Source organism: Dromiciops gliroides, chromosome 1 (assembly GCF_019393635.1).
Source record: "Dromiciops gliroides isolate mDroGli1 chromosome 1, mDroGli1.pri, whole genome shotgun sequence".
Taxonomy (NCBI): domain Eukaryota; kingdom Metazoa; phylum Chordata; class Mammalia; order Microbiotheria; family Microbiotheriidae; genus Dromiciops; species Dromiciops gliroides.
The window spans coordinates 588,419,985-588,434,071 of record NC_057861.1 but is presented as its reverse complement, the minus strand read 5'-3'; the positions used below and the strand labels follow the sequence as shown (position 1 = coordinate 588,434,071).

Sequence of the window (14,087 nt, the reverse complement as noted above, 5' to 3'; positions counted from 1 at the left end):
AGGGAGGAAAAGTGCTATTATTATCCCCATTCTATAGATGAGGAAATTGAAGCAAACAGAAGTTATGTGATCTGCCCAGGGTTACACAGCTGGTAAGTGTGTAAGGCAGGCTTAGAACTCAAGTTTTTCTGACCGAGTCTAGCACTCTATGCTCTTCACCACTGGAATCAGAGGAAATGGATTCAAATTCAATCCTATCATTTGCTGATTCCCTATGTAATCTCCAGCAAGTCACCACCTCTCCGAGCCATTGTTTTCTTCCTTGTAAGATGGAGAAAGCAGAATTTATGCTATTAGTCTGACAGTGTTATTGTGACAAGATTAAATGTGAGAGAACTCAACAGTAAAAAGCTATAAATTAATAGACATTTTATTTGTAATATAAACAACCATCAATAAGTATTTAACATAGCCAGCTTTTCCCAATACCACTGGGGGAAAAATGAGTTTCAAGAGCAGAATCTAGGATTTCTTCCATTTTAGAAGAACCAATGCCTATGCTAATCCCTGAATGGATGTGAGTCAAATATGAGTTGTGGATGATAAAGAATAAAAGAAGGAAAACATTTTGGCCCTTTCCCTGGCAGCCCTGTGGTCCTTCTTGAAAATGGATATAAGTTCTGTCTGCATCCTATCTTCTCTCTTCTGTTGTTTCTGACTACTTGGAATCTCAAATCACTTAGGAGGTGGAGAATTTTCAAAGAGGAGAAACTAGATTGATGTATTTGATGACAGGATGTTAACGACATTTCAGTAATGTGTGGTTTGTTATGATTCCCCTATGCATGCTGTCAGGGCTTCATATTGCTAATAACAAAGGTAGGAAAATTATGTTGAGGCTTAGAAGTAAGAGCTGCTGAGTTGTAGCAGAAATGGGGAAAGAGTTTGCATTTACCGAGATCGGGAATGTTTTATATTTTACATATATGTATATATATATATACATATATGGAGTAAGCATATATATATATATACACATATATGGAGTAAGCTTCCTGTTAGGCGTGTGAGTTTGGAAACCAAACTCAAATTAGATAAAATATCTTTGGAATTAGATGACTGTGATTTGCCTCTTGGAGGGAACTTTGTTCTCTGAATAATCTGAATATGAGACAGGAGGGTTAGAGAAAACTCTACATTGTGTTCAAATGTTGGTTAATGCCAACCCAGGCTAATGGCTGTGTGGATAACTAGAACGTTGTTGGGGATGCCAACCTTACATGCCCTCCTCTGTGCCAAAGGGCCTTTCAGCAGAGGATCCAGACCGGGTAATTAGATGCATGTGGAAGGAGCTCTCACAGATGTACATCTGTAGTCCCCACAAGCCCTGATTTTCAGGTCAGCCACTCTCCTCAAAGGCAGCAGCTCTGGTTACATACTTTGTAGTTCTGGGCTATTTTAGCCTAGCCACTTATCAGTCCTTTTCTAACATTAATAAAATACACTCTGAAATCTGAGGCAGAGAGGCTCTAGGAGTGGGAAATACTGCTTGGCCTTGGCTTTGCTAGAGACCACAGATAGAGGAATTGTTAAAGGCCAAATGTCTTCTAGCACTGGCCTGCTTAGATAGCCAAAAGTGTAGTTCTAAATGTGCCCTGTAGGTGCCTATGCAATTCAGGCAGTGCAGTAAACAGTCATTCTAGCACTGTTTGGGGGGGGGGGGGCACAAATTCAGTTGAGGGAGGTAATTGGGTGATTTAAATAAAGTATGACCACTTTTGTGGACATATGAGGTAGAATGGGGACTGGGGTTATGCAAGTTGATGAGGTTGTGCAACTGAGAGGCCAGGATGTTGAAAAGGAGCAGGGAGTTAGGGTGAAGAAGACTTTGAAGCAGAGATCAGACTTATTGGGAAAGAGGAGTAATGAGCCAGATGTGCAGAGAGAGCAACAACAAGGATCTGACAGCACTGAGTGAACTTTTAGAGGAGAGTTGACTGTGGAATAATGGTAGCAAAGTATGTGTGAGGAAGTATAAGAAAGGGAGCAGCCAGCCTTGGAGAGAGGACCAAGGGGTGTGGTATAATCTGAAGAAAGCTAGGTTTCAATAAGCACCTGAGGAGGAAGGGATGTAAGAAGAAGTGGTTAAGGTGAGATGTATGGAGTTTGTTAGCAATAGAGGAGGACTGAGGATGGGGCTGGGGCTGGGGGTGTAATAGAAAGGACAGCAAGATGGAAGAGGAGAATGGGGAATGAGGAGCGCAAGGGTTGTGTATACTATGGAAACAGAACAGGAAGAGGATGCAAGGCTGTCAGGTAGCAAATGTTAATCCCTTGCCCACATTCTGATCCTCAGTATCCTGTCTATCCTGTGTCCTTTTCCTTGCCAGGTGATAAATCAGGAGCAGTCCATCTGTAAACAGGCAGCCCCAGAAGAATATGATTAATTACTGATGCTGGGCTGTGGGTTAAAGCCCAAGGAAATGAACTAGGGAGGGTCGGGGGTGGTCTAGGAGTTCCTCCTGAGTTGTGTTGTTCAGTCATGTCTGACTGTGTGTGACCCCATTTGGGATTTTCTTGGCAAAGATACTGGAGTGGTTTGCCATTTCCTTCTCCGATCATTTTATAGAAGAGGAACTGAGGCAAACAGGGTTAAGTGACTTGCCTAGGGTCACACAGCTAATAAGTGTCTGAGGCTGGATTTGAACTAATGAACATGAGTCTTCCTGTCGTCAGGCCCAGCACTCTATCCACTTTGCTACCTAGCTGCCTAAATTGTAGCCTAGTTCAAAGCCCTGCCTGCTCCCAGCTAGTTCCAGATCTGACACAACACCAAATCCCTAAGAAACTCATAGTTTCCATTCTATATAACATGGCCTTGAAAATAATGTTCACATGACCAGTTAGAAGCTATTAATTACTTTCCAGGGCAGTGGAGGTTTGAGAGTCTCTATTTTCAAAATGTGGCCAGCATTTCAGATCAATGGGAAAGGAATAGGTGCCAACCTTAATAAGATACATGTTAAAAGGGGGCACTTAAAAATGACACAATAACAATGAATTGTAGAGATGTTGAAATACTGGATGCATTCTCCGCCCACCCACCCTCCTTCAGTATCTGATTTTCTTATCTAGAAGAGCACAAAACTGATAATCATCAAGAGAATGCCAAGCTGAGGCCTGAACCTTATCTTGTTTCTTTCTTTGGTAAATGGCAAACAGGTCTTGTTAGAGCTTAATTTATTCACTCTAGGCACTGACTTATTAGCAAAACAGCTGGTGATTAAGTAATTGAGATTAATATCAGACCCATGAGGCAATGGGAAACTCTGAGTGGCGGGAGATGGGAATTTGAAATTGCATTTGGAATTGAACTGGTGGAAATCTTAAAGAAGAAAAAAAAAGGCTTGATTCAAAATATCTCTATTCTCTCCATTAAAGATTGACTGCAGCTATACAACCAACCAAGTCAAATAGATTAGACATTAAAAACCCCACCCAGTCCATGAACTTTGTGCTGTGGTAATAAATATAATATATTAAACCGCGTTTGATGTATCAAACTAAATGCTTATTAAAACAAAAAGCACCGGGGTTTTATTGTCATCTTTGGCAAGGGGGTAGGGTGGGGTCCAGACCTGTGATTTCAGTGGTGTAAGGAATTTCTGCTGAGAAAACCCCCTTTACCAATGCAGAGCTTCAATAACCATGAAATTTAAAGTTGTCTCAGGCTTCAAAGAAATTATGTGACCTGCCCGGGATCACAGGGCCAGTCTGTACCAAAGATGTGATTTGAAACAGTCTTTCTTATTCTGTGAATGTTCCCTACCCACTACGCCATGCTGCCTTTATTTTTATTAACATGTTGTCTTTAAAAAGTATAAATGTGGGCGGCTAGGTGGCGCAGTAGATAAAGCACCGGCCTTGGATTCAGGAGTTCCTGAGTTCAAATCCGGCCTCAGACACTTGACACTTACTGGCTGTGTGACCTTGGGCAAGTCACTTAACCCCCATTGCCCTGCCAATATATATATATATATATATATATATATACACATATATACATATATACATATATATACATACATATATATATGTATGTATGTATATATATATATATATATAAATGTATGTATGTATATATATATATATATATATAAATGTAAAAAACAAAAACAAAACATGATTCCCAATTTCCCTCCTGTTCCTTGATCTCAAAATTTCCCAAAAATCCATCAACCAAAACAGGGAATCATAGTCATCTCCTGGAACCTTTAAATCCACAAAGTTATGTTTGCTAGGGTACCCACATGGGCAAAGTAGGTCTGCTCAGTCCAGATCATGGAAGCTATGGCTTGGGAGATCATAGATCTCTTCACTTTTATCCTCATAAACATCAAATGAGGACATCAAATGAAGAAGTAGAATAGAGTTAGGAACTCACCAACAATCTCTTTGATATCTTCGCCCCAAAACGCCAGTGTCTAGTTTGCTACCTTACATGAAGCACATTAGGAAGCCATGAAAAATTTGCAAATAAGGCTTAGGCCTAGGGGGTAAGCCGATCTGTACCCACCAGGAAGTTCTTATCTGGCTCTGGGTTACCACCCACCATGTTCTAGATGTTGGACTAGAATCACAGACTCATGGGCTAGTTGGGTTATCTCCTACATTCTCCTACCTCTGGGCAGGCTTTCTCCTAACTCAATGATCAAGATGGAAGTAGAGAGATAGGGAGCAAGGTTTGTCCCATTCTGAAAGAACTCCTTAATGGCCCTGATGGTGGCTTGCTTACCTTTGCCAGCTGCAACTGAATTTTATTTTTCACATCTGTCACCTCAGAAATTCGGGCACTGAAGGCCAGGTTGGTATTAGTAAACTGCTTCCATATTTGATCTGATGAACCATCCAGTAGGTTCTCAGCTTCTTCCCGGAGCCGGATAGAGTTGGCTCTCATGTTCTGAGAGTGCCTAATATTATCATCACTAAACTTGGCCCATGTCTCAGGCACTGAGACCCTGGAAGAAAAATACACAAGAAATTAAAATGAAGTTGAACAGTCACATGTCACTATGGGTCTTCCTTTCACCTTGTTTTTGGTTTTGGTTTTGTTTTGTTTTGTTTTTCAGGAATGGAAGGAAAATGACCATGATATCTTGGGCCTGCCTTTCTGAAATCACAAAGATAGGGTTTACCATCAACTATATGATTTTGCTCAAACTGAGAAATGTTTATTGAATGATTACTCTTTAAAAACTTCTATTCTTCTTAACCCATGAGGAAAAAAAGGAATAAACTAGGATACCTCAAATTAGGGGGAAAATTAGAACAATTTAAATATAACCTTTAAGGACATAAAGGTGACAAATGCTCTCTACATTAGGCAAAACAAGAGAAAATGGTTTTAAACTTCCAAGAATTTAGAGGTAGAAAGGATATTGGAAATAATCTAGCCCCTAACTTCTTAAAATGTGGGTTGTGACCCCATATGGGATTGTAAAACTGAATCGGGGGAGTCACTGCAGCCTTGGTTCTGAATAGACAACATTGCACACTTTACACTGAGTATACCATCACAGGGTTGCGTAAAAATTTATCTGGCAAAAAGGGGTCAGGAGTGGAAAAAGTTTAAGAAACCCTTATTTAGCCTACCCAGATCATGTTATAAATTAGGCTCAGAGAGGTTAGATGATCTACCCAAGGTAGCATAAATACAAATTAGCTAACAAAGAGAATAGTCAGCAATCAGAATGAATAAATAGGCAGAAGCAGCAATGGAGTTTCCTTCTCTAGTGGTCTTCAGGAAAGGGACAGACCCACATATGTTTAAGCTGATTTAGGTGCCCTCCCAAGCTTCCTTTCAGCCCAAGGAGTCTTTAGTTCATAAATAAAAGCTGATTTCCATTCTAAGGAGGAAAAGGAAAGGGGATTTAATTTCCTGAAACTCTATTGCAGGAGAAGGCTGGTTTTTCCGGAGTTCCTAGAGCTTATTTATGTTTCTCAGCAAGTAGAAATTGAAATATACCCAGGATTGCATTGTTAGGCTCATTCAGTGGTCATCATAGAGTAGCAGCACGCTCTGTCACTGGCCTTCTAAAGAGACACTTATAGGCTGCTCAGTGACTTAGAAGAGACCTTAGAGATCTTGTAGCCCCACCATCATATTTTATTGATGAGGAAAAACTGATGCCCAGAGAGATAAGGCCATTTCTCCTAGACCACAGAGCTCTGCAATGACACCATGCCATTGAAAGGAGTGTGAAGGGCCAGACAAAAAGTTTATAGGGTGGATTTCTTTTTAATCTGTCTTCAAGGCTGATGAACAGACTAATAAATTTGTGGTTGCTTTGGGGCCATTTACAAGGTCAATGAACAGCAGTGTTATTGCAACCGACGCCTAATTGGCCTCCCTGCTTCCAAGTCTCTCTCACCTCTCTAATTTGTCTTCCACAGAGCTTCCAAAATAACCAACCAGCCAACCAATCTAACAAACAAACAAACAAACAGACAGACAGACAGACAAAACCGGGTCGGACTATGTTCCTGTCCTGTTCAAGAATCTTCTATGACTCCATGTTGTTTCTAGGATAAAACAGAAACTCCTGAGCTTGGCATTGAAAGTCCTTCACAGTCTGGCCCCAGCCTTACTTCCCCAACTTGATTTCTTATCTCTCCTCATCACACACTCTAGGGTTTCTTTGCTATTTCCTGAATGCAGCATTCCATCCCCAGATTTCCTTGCCTTTGCTCTTCCACATTCCTGGAATGTATTCTTTCTTTACTTCTCCTTCTTAGAATCCTTTGTTGTTGTTGTTGTTGAGTCATTTTTCAGTCATGTCTGACTCTTCATGACCCCATTTGGGGTTTTCTTGGCAAAGATGCTGGACTGGTTTGCCATTTCTTTCTCCAGCTCATTTTACATTAGAGGAAACTGAGGCAAGCAGGATTAAGTGACTTGCCCAGGGTCACACAACTAGTAAATGTCAGAGAACAGATTTGAACTCAGGAAGATGTCTTCTAGATTCCAAGTTCTTCTCTATTCACTGCCACCTAGCTGCCCCTAGAATCCTTTTTTTTTTTTTTTCATTTTTCCACCTCCTACTGGAAGCTTTACCTGATATCAATGAACTAACATTCAATCAACAACCAACCAACAAGCCTTTATTAATTTAAGTGAAAGGCAAAAGTTTCTGCCCCCAAGCAACTTACATTCTACTAATAACTCTCACCTCCCTCCGATTAGATTGTTTACTTGTCTATGCACCTTCCATTTCCCCCTTCCGCACATCAACCCATCCCCGCCCCTGGCCTACAAGCTCCTAAAAGGTTTATTTTTCCTCCCTTATAACTTTATGTCAAGCACTTTACATAATGTCTTGCTCACAGTAAAAATTATTAATAAAGGTCTGAAGTAAATTGCAATGAGTGTATCTTCCTCTCCTCTTGGCCCAAATTAGCTGACCATCTCTGGGTAAAAAACTTTCCATTACTTCATTTTGCCATTGGGTTCCCAGGAATTGGAGGCATTGTATATGGCACAGTATCATAGAAAATAAAAAAAATGTGGAAACAACACTCAATTGGGAATCCTAGAAGATATGATTTGAAGTCCTGGCTACAGAATTTATTAGCTACATAACATTGGGCAAGTCACTTTTTAGGTACCTTTCAACGTTTCTCATCTCATCTAAGACTAAGGTAATAAATAATATTTGCTCCATCTGTCATATAGGATTGTTGTAAGGAAAATATTTTGCAAACCATGAAGAACTCTATAAAGTACCTGTTATTATTATGAATGCAGAACTCAATATGAGGGTTTTGGCGTTTTTGTTTTTGTTTTCCTTTTAAAGCATAGAGGCTCCAAAAGCCTGATTTGCTTCCTGGGCATGTGTCCCCTAAAGATGGAAAAGAGGATGGCAGGCAAAAAGTTTGCAAGACAAGAAATGATGAAGATAAATTCTCATTATCAATGGTAATTCGGAACTGGGTGAATACAAAGAAAATGCAGTTCAAGGTATCTGATGATCCTCTGGATAGGTGTGCCTCATTTTGAGAAAACCCAATACACAAAAATCCGAATTTTAGATAGACTTGTCTTTTCTCAGCAGTGCAATGATCCAAAACAATTTCAAAGAACTCATGACAGAAAATGTTCTCCACATCCAGAAAAAGAGAACTGTGGATTCTGAATGCAGATTGAACCATACTGTTGCTACTTTTTGGCTGTTTCTTTTCTTTTTTTAGGTTTTTACTTTGTGTTCTGATTCTTCTTTTACAATCTGACTAATGCAGAAATATGTTTAATGTGATTGTACATATATAACCTATATCAGATTGCTGTCTGTTTTGGGGAGGGGCGAGGGAAAGGAGGATGGGAGAAAATTTTGGAACTAAAAATCCTATGAAAACAAATGTTGAAAACTATCTTTACATGTAACTGGGAAATAATAAAATACTTTTATGATTAAAAAAAAATCTGAACTTTAGATAAAGCAAGTGAATGTGGGTAACAGGAAAGAGGCTGTGTAACATAGTGGATAACATGCTGGATTTGGAGTAAAAAAGACCAGCCTTCAAAATTTTCTCTGTTACTTACAACCTATGTGATTGTAGGCAAAGCACTGAACCCTCTCTAGCCTCAGTTTCCTCATCCACAAAATTGGGGAAATAGTATCTACTTAACAAGGTTGTTGGGAAAACCAAATGAGATAATATATGTAAAGGACTCTACAAACCTTAAAATGCTACTTTATAAATATTAACCATCATTATTATTAGTCTCTCTGCTTCAGTTTCCTCATAGAATATAAGCTTTTGAGGATGATTTTTTCTTTTTAAAAAACTTTCTAGTATAGTGTTTGGCACTATAGTGTAATATAGCATCTGGCACATAGTAGGCACTTTATAAATGCTTGTTGATTGATTTTTTAAATTAATAAAAATTAATATTTTTTCATAAGGTTGTTTGCAAAGTACACACTAAATTTGAATACAACTATTGTCATAGATCTCAGGTTAAAAGATGCCATTTGAAGACATCTATAATCTAGCTCACTCATTTTACAGGTAAGAGAACTCAGACCAGAGAAGTTAAGTGACTTACTCAAGGTCACATAGTAAGTAGCAGAGTTGGGATTTGAACCCAGATCCCATGATGCTAAATCCAGTATATTGATGCTAAATCCACACACCACACGGCCACTTCCATTATTCACATCAAAATTGTCATTTTATTTTATTTTATTTTTTTAATCCTGGGGAGGGGGGTGCCACAGCTAGGTGGCCCAGTGGATAAAGCACTGGCCCTGGATTCAGGAGGACCCAAGTTCAAATCTGGCCTCAGCCAGATTTGACATTTACTTGACATTTACTAGCTGTGTGACCCTGGGCAAGTCACTTAACCTCCAGGCAAGCTTACCCTGTACATTTAAAACAGGATTACTGAAACTGAATTTGATACATCATCTTTGCAGAACACATCTCTTCTGTGCTTCAATGAAATCCTGTTCTAATGCCTAATTGTGGAGAGGAAGTGACCCTGGATTTTAAAAAAAAGGCTAGACCAATGGAGTTCACATTCTGATAAGGCTCTACCCTTGTAGAGAAGCATTGAAGATTCACCCAGTGATGGTTGGGCTGCAGGATACAAGAAACTTGTCCACTTTGCTAGCAAGGTGATGCTTTCCGACCCCACAGCAACATTTAGTTGGAAGCCTACTTGAATTATAGAGGGGGAAGTAGCCACACCTATGAAATTAGAGATCCTTGAAGTACAGATTCTGTCAGGTGAGAAATAAGGAAATAACAGTAGGTTCAACCAATTTCTACGAAGCACGTCTTCCCAAGAGTTGTTCACTAGTAACCAAATTACCCTCCTCTGTTCTTCCCTTGTTTGAGGGGGATTGTTTGTCAATAGTAGCCCAAAGGGGCCGGGAAGTTTGAAAGGTTGCTATGGGGAAATGATAACAAAGGTCTCTTTGATCTTGGGCGAACTGGGTGTGGGGGGAAGAGAACATTTTTCCCAGAGATCTTGAAATCTTATCAAAGTCCCTGCGAGATGGTCTTTGCCATAAATCCCCAGCTGCCATTCTAACACAGGCTTTTTAACTGTGTGATTCAGAAACTCACAATGGCAGGTTTGCACAGAGGCTTCCCAGGGACTGAAAGGCCCCATCCCACTGGCCACTTCTCAGTAATTAGAATGATAGAGCCACAAAGGTCCCCAGCAAACATCTACCCCTAGTCTCTCCTTTCACAAGTGAGGAAAAAGGCAACTCCAGAGAAGATATGTGATTTGTCCTAAATCACACAGCTAACAGGTAGCAGGAGCTGGTAGAGGCTAGAATCATAGATCTTCCTCATTTTACAGAACAAGGAAACCAGAGGCTCAGAGAATAATTGACTTGTCTAAGGTCAATCAGAGGAGCTTAGAGTCAGAGGATTTAGTCAGCAGACCTGTGGCAATCTCTTTGGGTTTCAGTTTATTTGCCTAAAAAATGAAGGTATCCGACTCTTTGAGCTCTTTGAGAGTAGGGACCGTTTGGGGCCTTTCCTTGTATTCCTAGTGCCTTGCATACAGTAGGTGATTAATAAATGCTTGTTGACTGGACTAAATGACCCGTAAGATCCTTTCCAGCTCTCCATAGTTGTAATGGATGGCCTAAATAGCAAACCAAGATTGGAACTCAGGTCCTACAGCCAGCACTATTTTCGCCACACTATCTTCCACTAGAAGAAGTCACATTCCCCCCAGCACTTCTTCCGTTATGCTAGTATTCTCTGGCTTCTGTGGTTGCCTTAAAACTGTTTATAACATGTCACGCGGATTTCAAACTCGTCTTGGAATTTCTTTTCTTCCACCAAACTCAGGAAAAGTCGAACTACAAAGTCCCAAGAAAAGGGAGGGGTCCTCCTGCGATGTGGGCTCCCTAGGAGGGCCTAGCCCTTCCCCCAAGCCCCTCGCCCTGCTATCTGGGACTGCGGGGAACTCCTACACTGCAGAGCTGCGGGAGGTCATTGAATCCTCCTTCCGCGGTGCCACGGTTTCCCTCCAAAACTCCCAACTCCCTGGCAGCCCGCCTTTGGGGGCAGGTCCTGGGAATCCCCAGGTGCGAGCTGAGGCCTGGCAGCGGCTCTGGGCGAAGGGCGTGCCCTGCCCTGTCTCTGCCCGTCCCAGCCCACCCCGCCTGCGGAGCCCGGGCGCCTGGAGCGCCCAGGCTGCGCTCTCCCTGGTGGGACCGGGACAGATGGCAGCGGGCTGCCCTTTGGTTCTCCGGCTCTGCTCCCTAACCCGAAACTCCCCGGGCTCTTCGCAGGCTCCTGGGAGTTTGAGCTTGACCAGCGCCTCCTTAAGGGCCCAGCCGCCTCTTCCCGCTTTGTTCAATCACCCTAGACCTGTGGTCCCCAACACCCTGGGGCCGTCTTGGGGAAGGCAGAGGCAGCCCTATGCAGTTAAAGACGCAGGGACAGTGGTGAATTGCAGGCGTTGGGGAAGAGGAGAGGGCCCAACACCATTACTGCTCCTGCTCGACCCCCCACCCCCCCCCCCAAGCCCTGGGTCTTGATGAAGGCTGCCCATCCTAAGCCCGATCGCCCATTTCCCGTCCCTCAGAGTTATGAGGCTGCCTCGGGACTGGGTGGAGGCAGTGGGATTCCCACCAGGCCGCCCAGCAAGCCTGCACGGCAGCGTGGAATTCGGGGCGCCCCTGGGACGCCTCCTCCGAGGTCCGGCAGCAGACATTAGGCTGCTCACTGACGACTGCGGGCCATAATCACGAGCCCTGGCCCCCAGAGTGCCGACCTCAGCACTTCGCGCTGCCCATTTCTTCTCCGACCCATCACCCACAGCTTTGCAGCCCCGGAGCCAACTAACTGGCAGCTCCCACCCCGCCTGCCAGGACTAGCGGCAAACAGTGCCCTCTGTAGCCCAAGTGAATTGCTGTAGTTTGGCTTTTTAAAACGCAGGTCTTGGTTTTTCAGGAGCTGACTTTAAGCTTAACTCTATTATCCTTATTGAGAGGCCCAGATGTTAATGATTCTCATTCATATAATACTTGACCACTCACAAAATGTTTTACATACAATATCTCTTAGGAACTTCTTAAGCCTCGTAATGTAGTTTTTAGAAGTATTAAAGCTGTATTTTACAGATGAGGTATTAAGCATAGAAAGTATTATCTTCATTTTACATATTGTGGTTCAGACCGCTCAAGGTCACGCAGCTAGCGGTAGCTGAGCTGGTGACCCACCCAAATATTCCAACTTTAAATCCAGGGCAGTTTTCATTATACCAGTATTTCCCCCCTTTCCCTTCTTTTTTGGTATTTTCTTTTATCCACTATAGGAATGAACAAGAAAAAAGAAAGAAAAATAAAAGATCCCTGGTTAGCAGTTCTTAATCTGTGTGTGTGTGTGTGTGTGTGTGTGTGTGTGTGTGTGTGACAGAGAGAGAGAGAGAGAGAGAGAGAGAGAGAGAGAGAGAGAGAGAGAGAGAGAGAGAAACTCCATTGGCAGTCATTGGACCAATAATAAAGGGGTTCATGGACCCCTTCTCAGAATAATGTTTTTAAATGCATAAAATAAAACACACAGGATTTCAAAGGAAACCAGTTAAAATAGTTACAAAAAAAAAATCTTAAAAAAAAAATTCACAGACCACAGACAGCATAATTCTTGCCCTAGGATTTTAGAATTATAAATTTAGAGCTGGGAGGGACCTCAATCCAACCCTCTCACTTTACAAATGAGACAATATTTGTAAAAGCATTTAGCAAAGTTCCTGGCACAAAGGTGATATAGAAATATTCAATTTCTTCCCCTTTTCCCCTACATAGGAGGAAAGTGAGGGCCAGAGAGACTTGCCCAAAGTCACACAGGAAGTAACTGGCACATAGGGGTTTTGAATCCACATCCTGGGAGAAGCTGATTTCCCAGAGCCCTTAGGGAAAGTTTTAAAAAGAAGAGCCTGGATTATATGACAACTTTCTGAAGATAAGGTTCCCCACCCACCCACCCCCACCCCGAGGGGAGGGAGGGCCTATGGGAAGGCTTGTATTTCCTTTAAGTATTTAAAGATCTGGAGACAATGAACTAGAGATGGTGTGTGCACGTTCCTATACTCTGAGGATGTCGGAGCAGTAGAGAAGTTCTAACTTGGGCCGGGCTCTGTGATCACAACAGACTCAATCCTACAATCAGTAGGGTCATTAGGTGAGCCAAGAGCAGTGAAAGGCACTTGTATGTGCACTTGCTGAGAAAGAAGAGGGCAGAGCAATGACCTGAGTCCTTGGACACTATGCTCAGTGAACTAATACCTGGGCAGCTCACAACAATTCAGGGCAACATTTATTAAGTGCCTATTATGTGCAAGGTACCAAGCTAGGCACTTGGTATATACAACAGCACAAATGAAACGGTCCTTCCTCTCACAACTTACATTTTCTACTTCCACACTACTTACTAAGGGAGTGGTATGGAAAGAGTCCTATACTTAACCAGGACCTTACTGGAGCAGAGGGTCTGTGGAAAACGAGATTTTAAGTGCAAGTTGAAGGTTGGGAAAGGGAGACATGGGGACCTTGCCATTGCCAATTTCACCATCATCAATAAAACAACTTCACCACAGGTTTCCACATCCTTCTGATCCCACTGTGACATGCCCCCCACCCCAAACAAATACTTTTCTGTGGAAATTGGAAATCTCCTATGCCTGGCCAGATAAGAAAGAGTTACACACTTACGTGCCATCTATTTTCTCCACTCCATGGAAGAAGTTGATGGTGTCTGATGTATTTCTCAGGTTGAAGCACTTCTCATCAATAAACTGTGCAGAATTTTTGTCAGCTAAATCTCTCTCCAGGGCATGTTGGGCATCTCGGTTATCCCTGGGGAAACAAAGATTATCTCACAAGGGGCTTCTTACAGCCAGCCCTGGGCAAAAGGATGAAATCTCTGGTCTGTCTTCCATCTCTCCAAATAGCCTCACTTCTCCATTGTAGCAACTCCCTACCATTCACAATGGTACACTATCTCGCCTCTTTTCTTGTTAGAACCCACTCCGAGTTAGTTAGTCTTGGCTTAGAAAGATGTTGATACTAATTCTTGCTAAGGTGTATATGACTGATAAGAGTTTAAAGTGTTCCTTC

At 42.2% G+C, this 14,087-nt stretch overlaps 1 protein-coding gene across 1 annotated transcript in view; it reads right to left on the bottom strand.

Annotated features, from left to right (window-relative positions):
- The window catches only part of TEKT5 (tektin 5), a 75,685-nt gene that overhangs the window by 48,128 nt on the left and 13,470 nt on the right, over positions 1 to 14,087 (bottom strand). Inside the window, exons 4-5 of the mRNA XM_043978465.1 lie at positions 13,683 to 13,826; positions 4,736 to 4,958 (exon numbers count right to left, since the gene is read on the bottom strand). Of these exons, the coding sequence (XP_043834400.1) occupies positions 4,736 to 4,958; positions 13,683 to 13,826 (367 nt within the window). The remainder of the gene's footprint in view (positions 1 to 4,735; positions 4,959 to 13,682; positions 13,827 to 14,087) is intronic.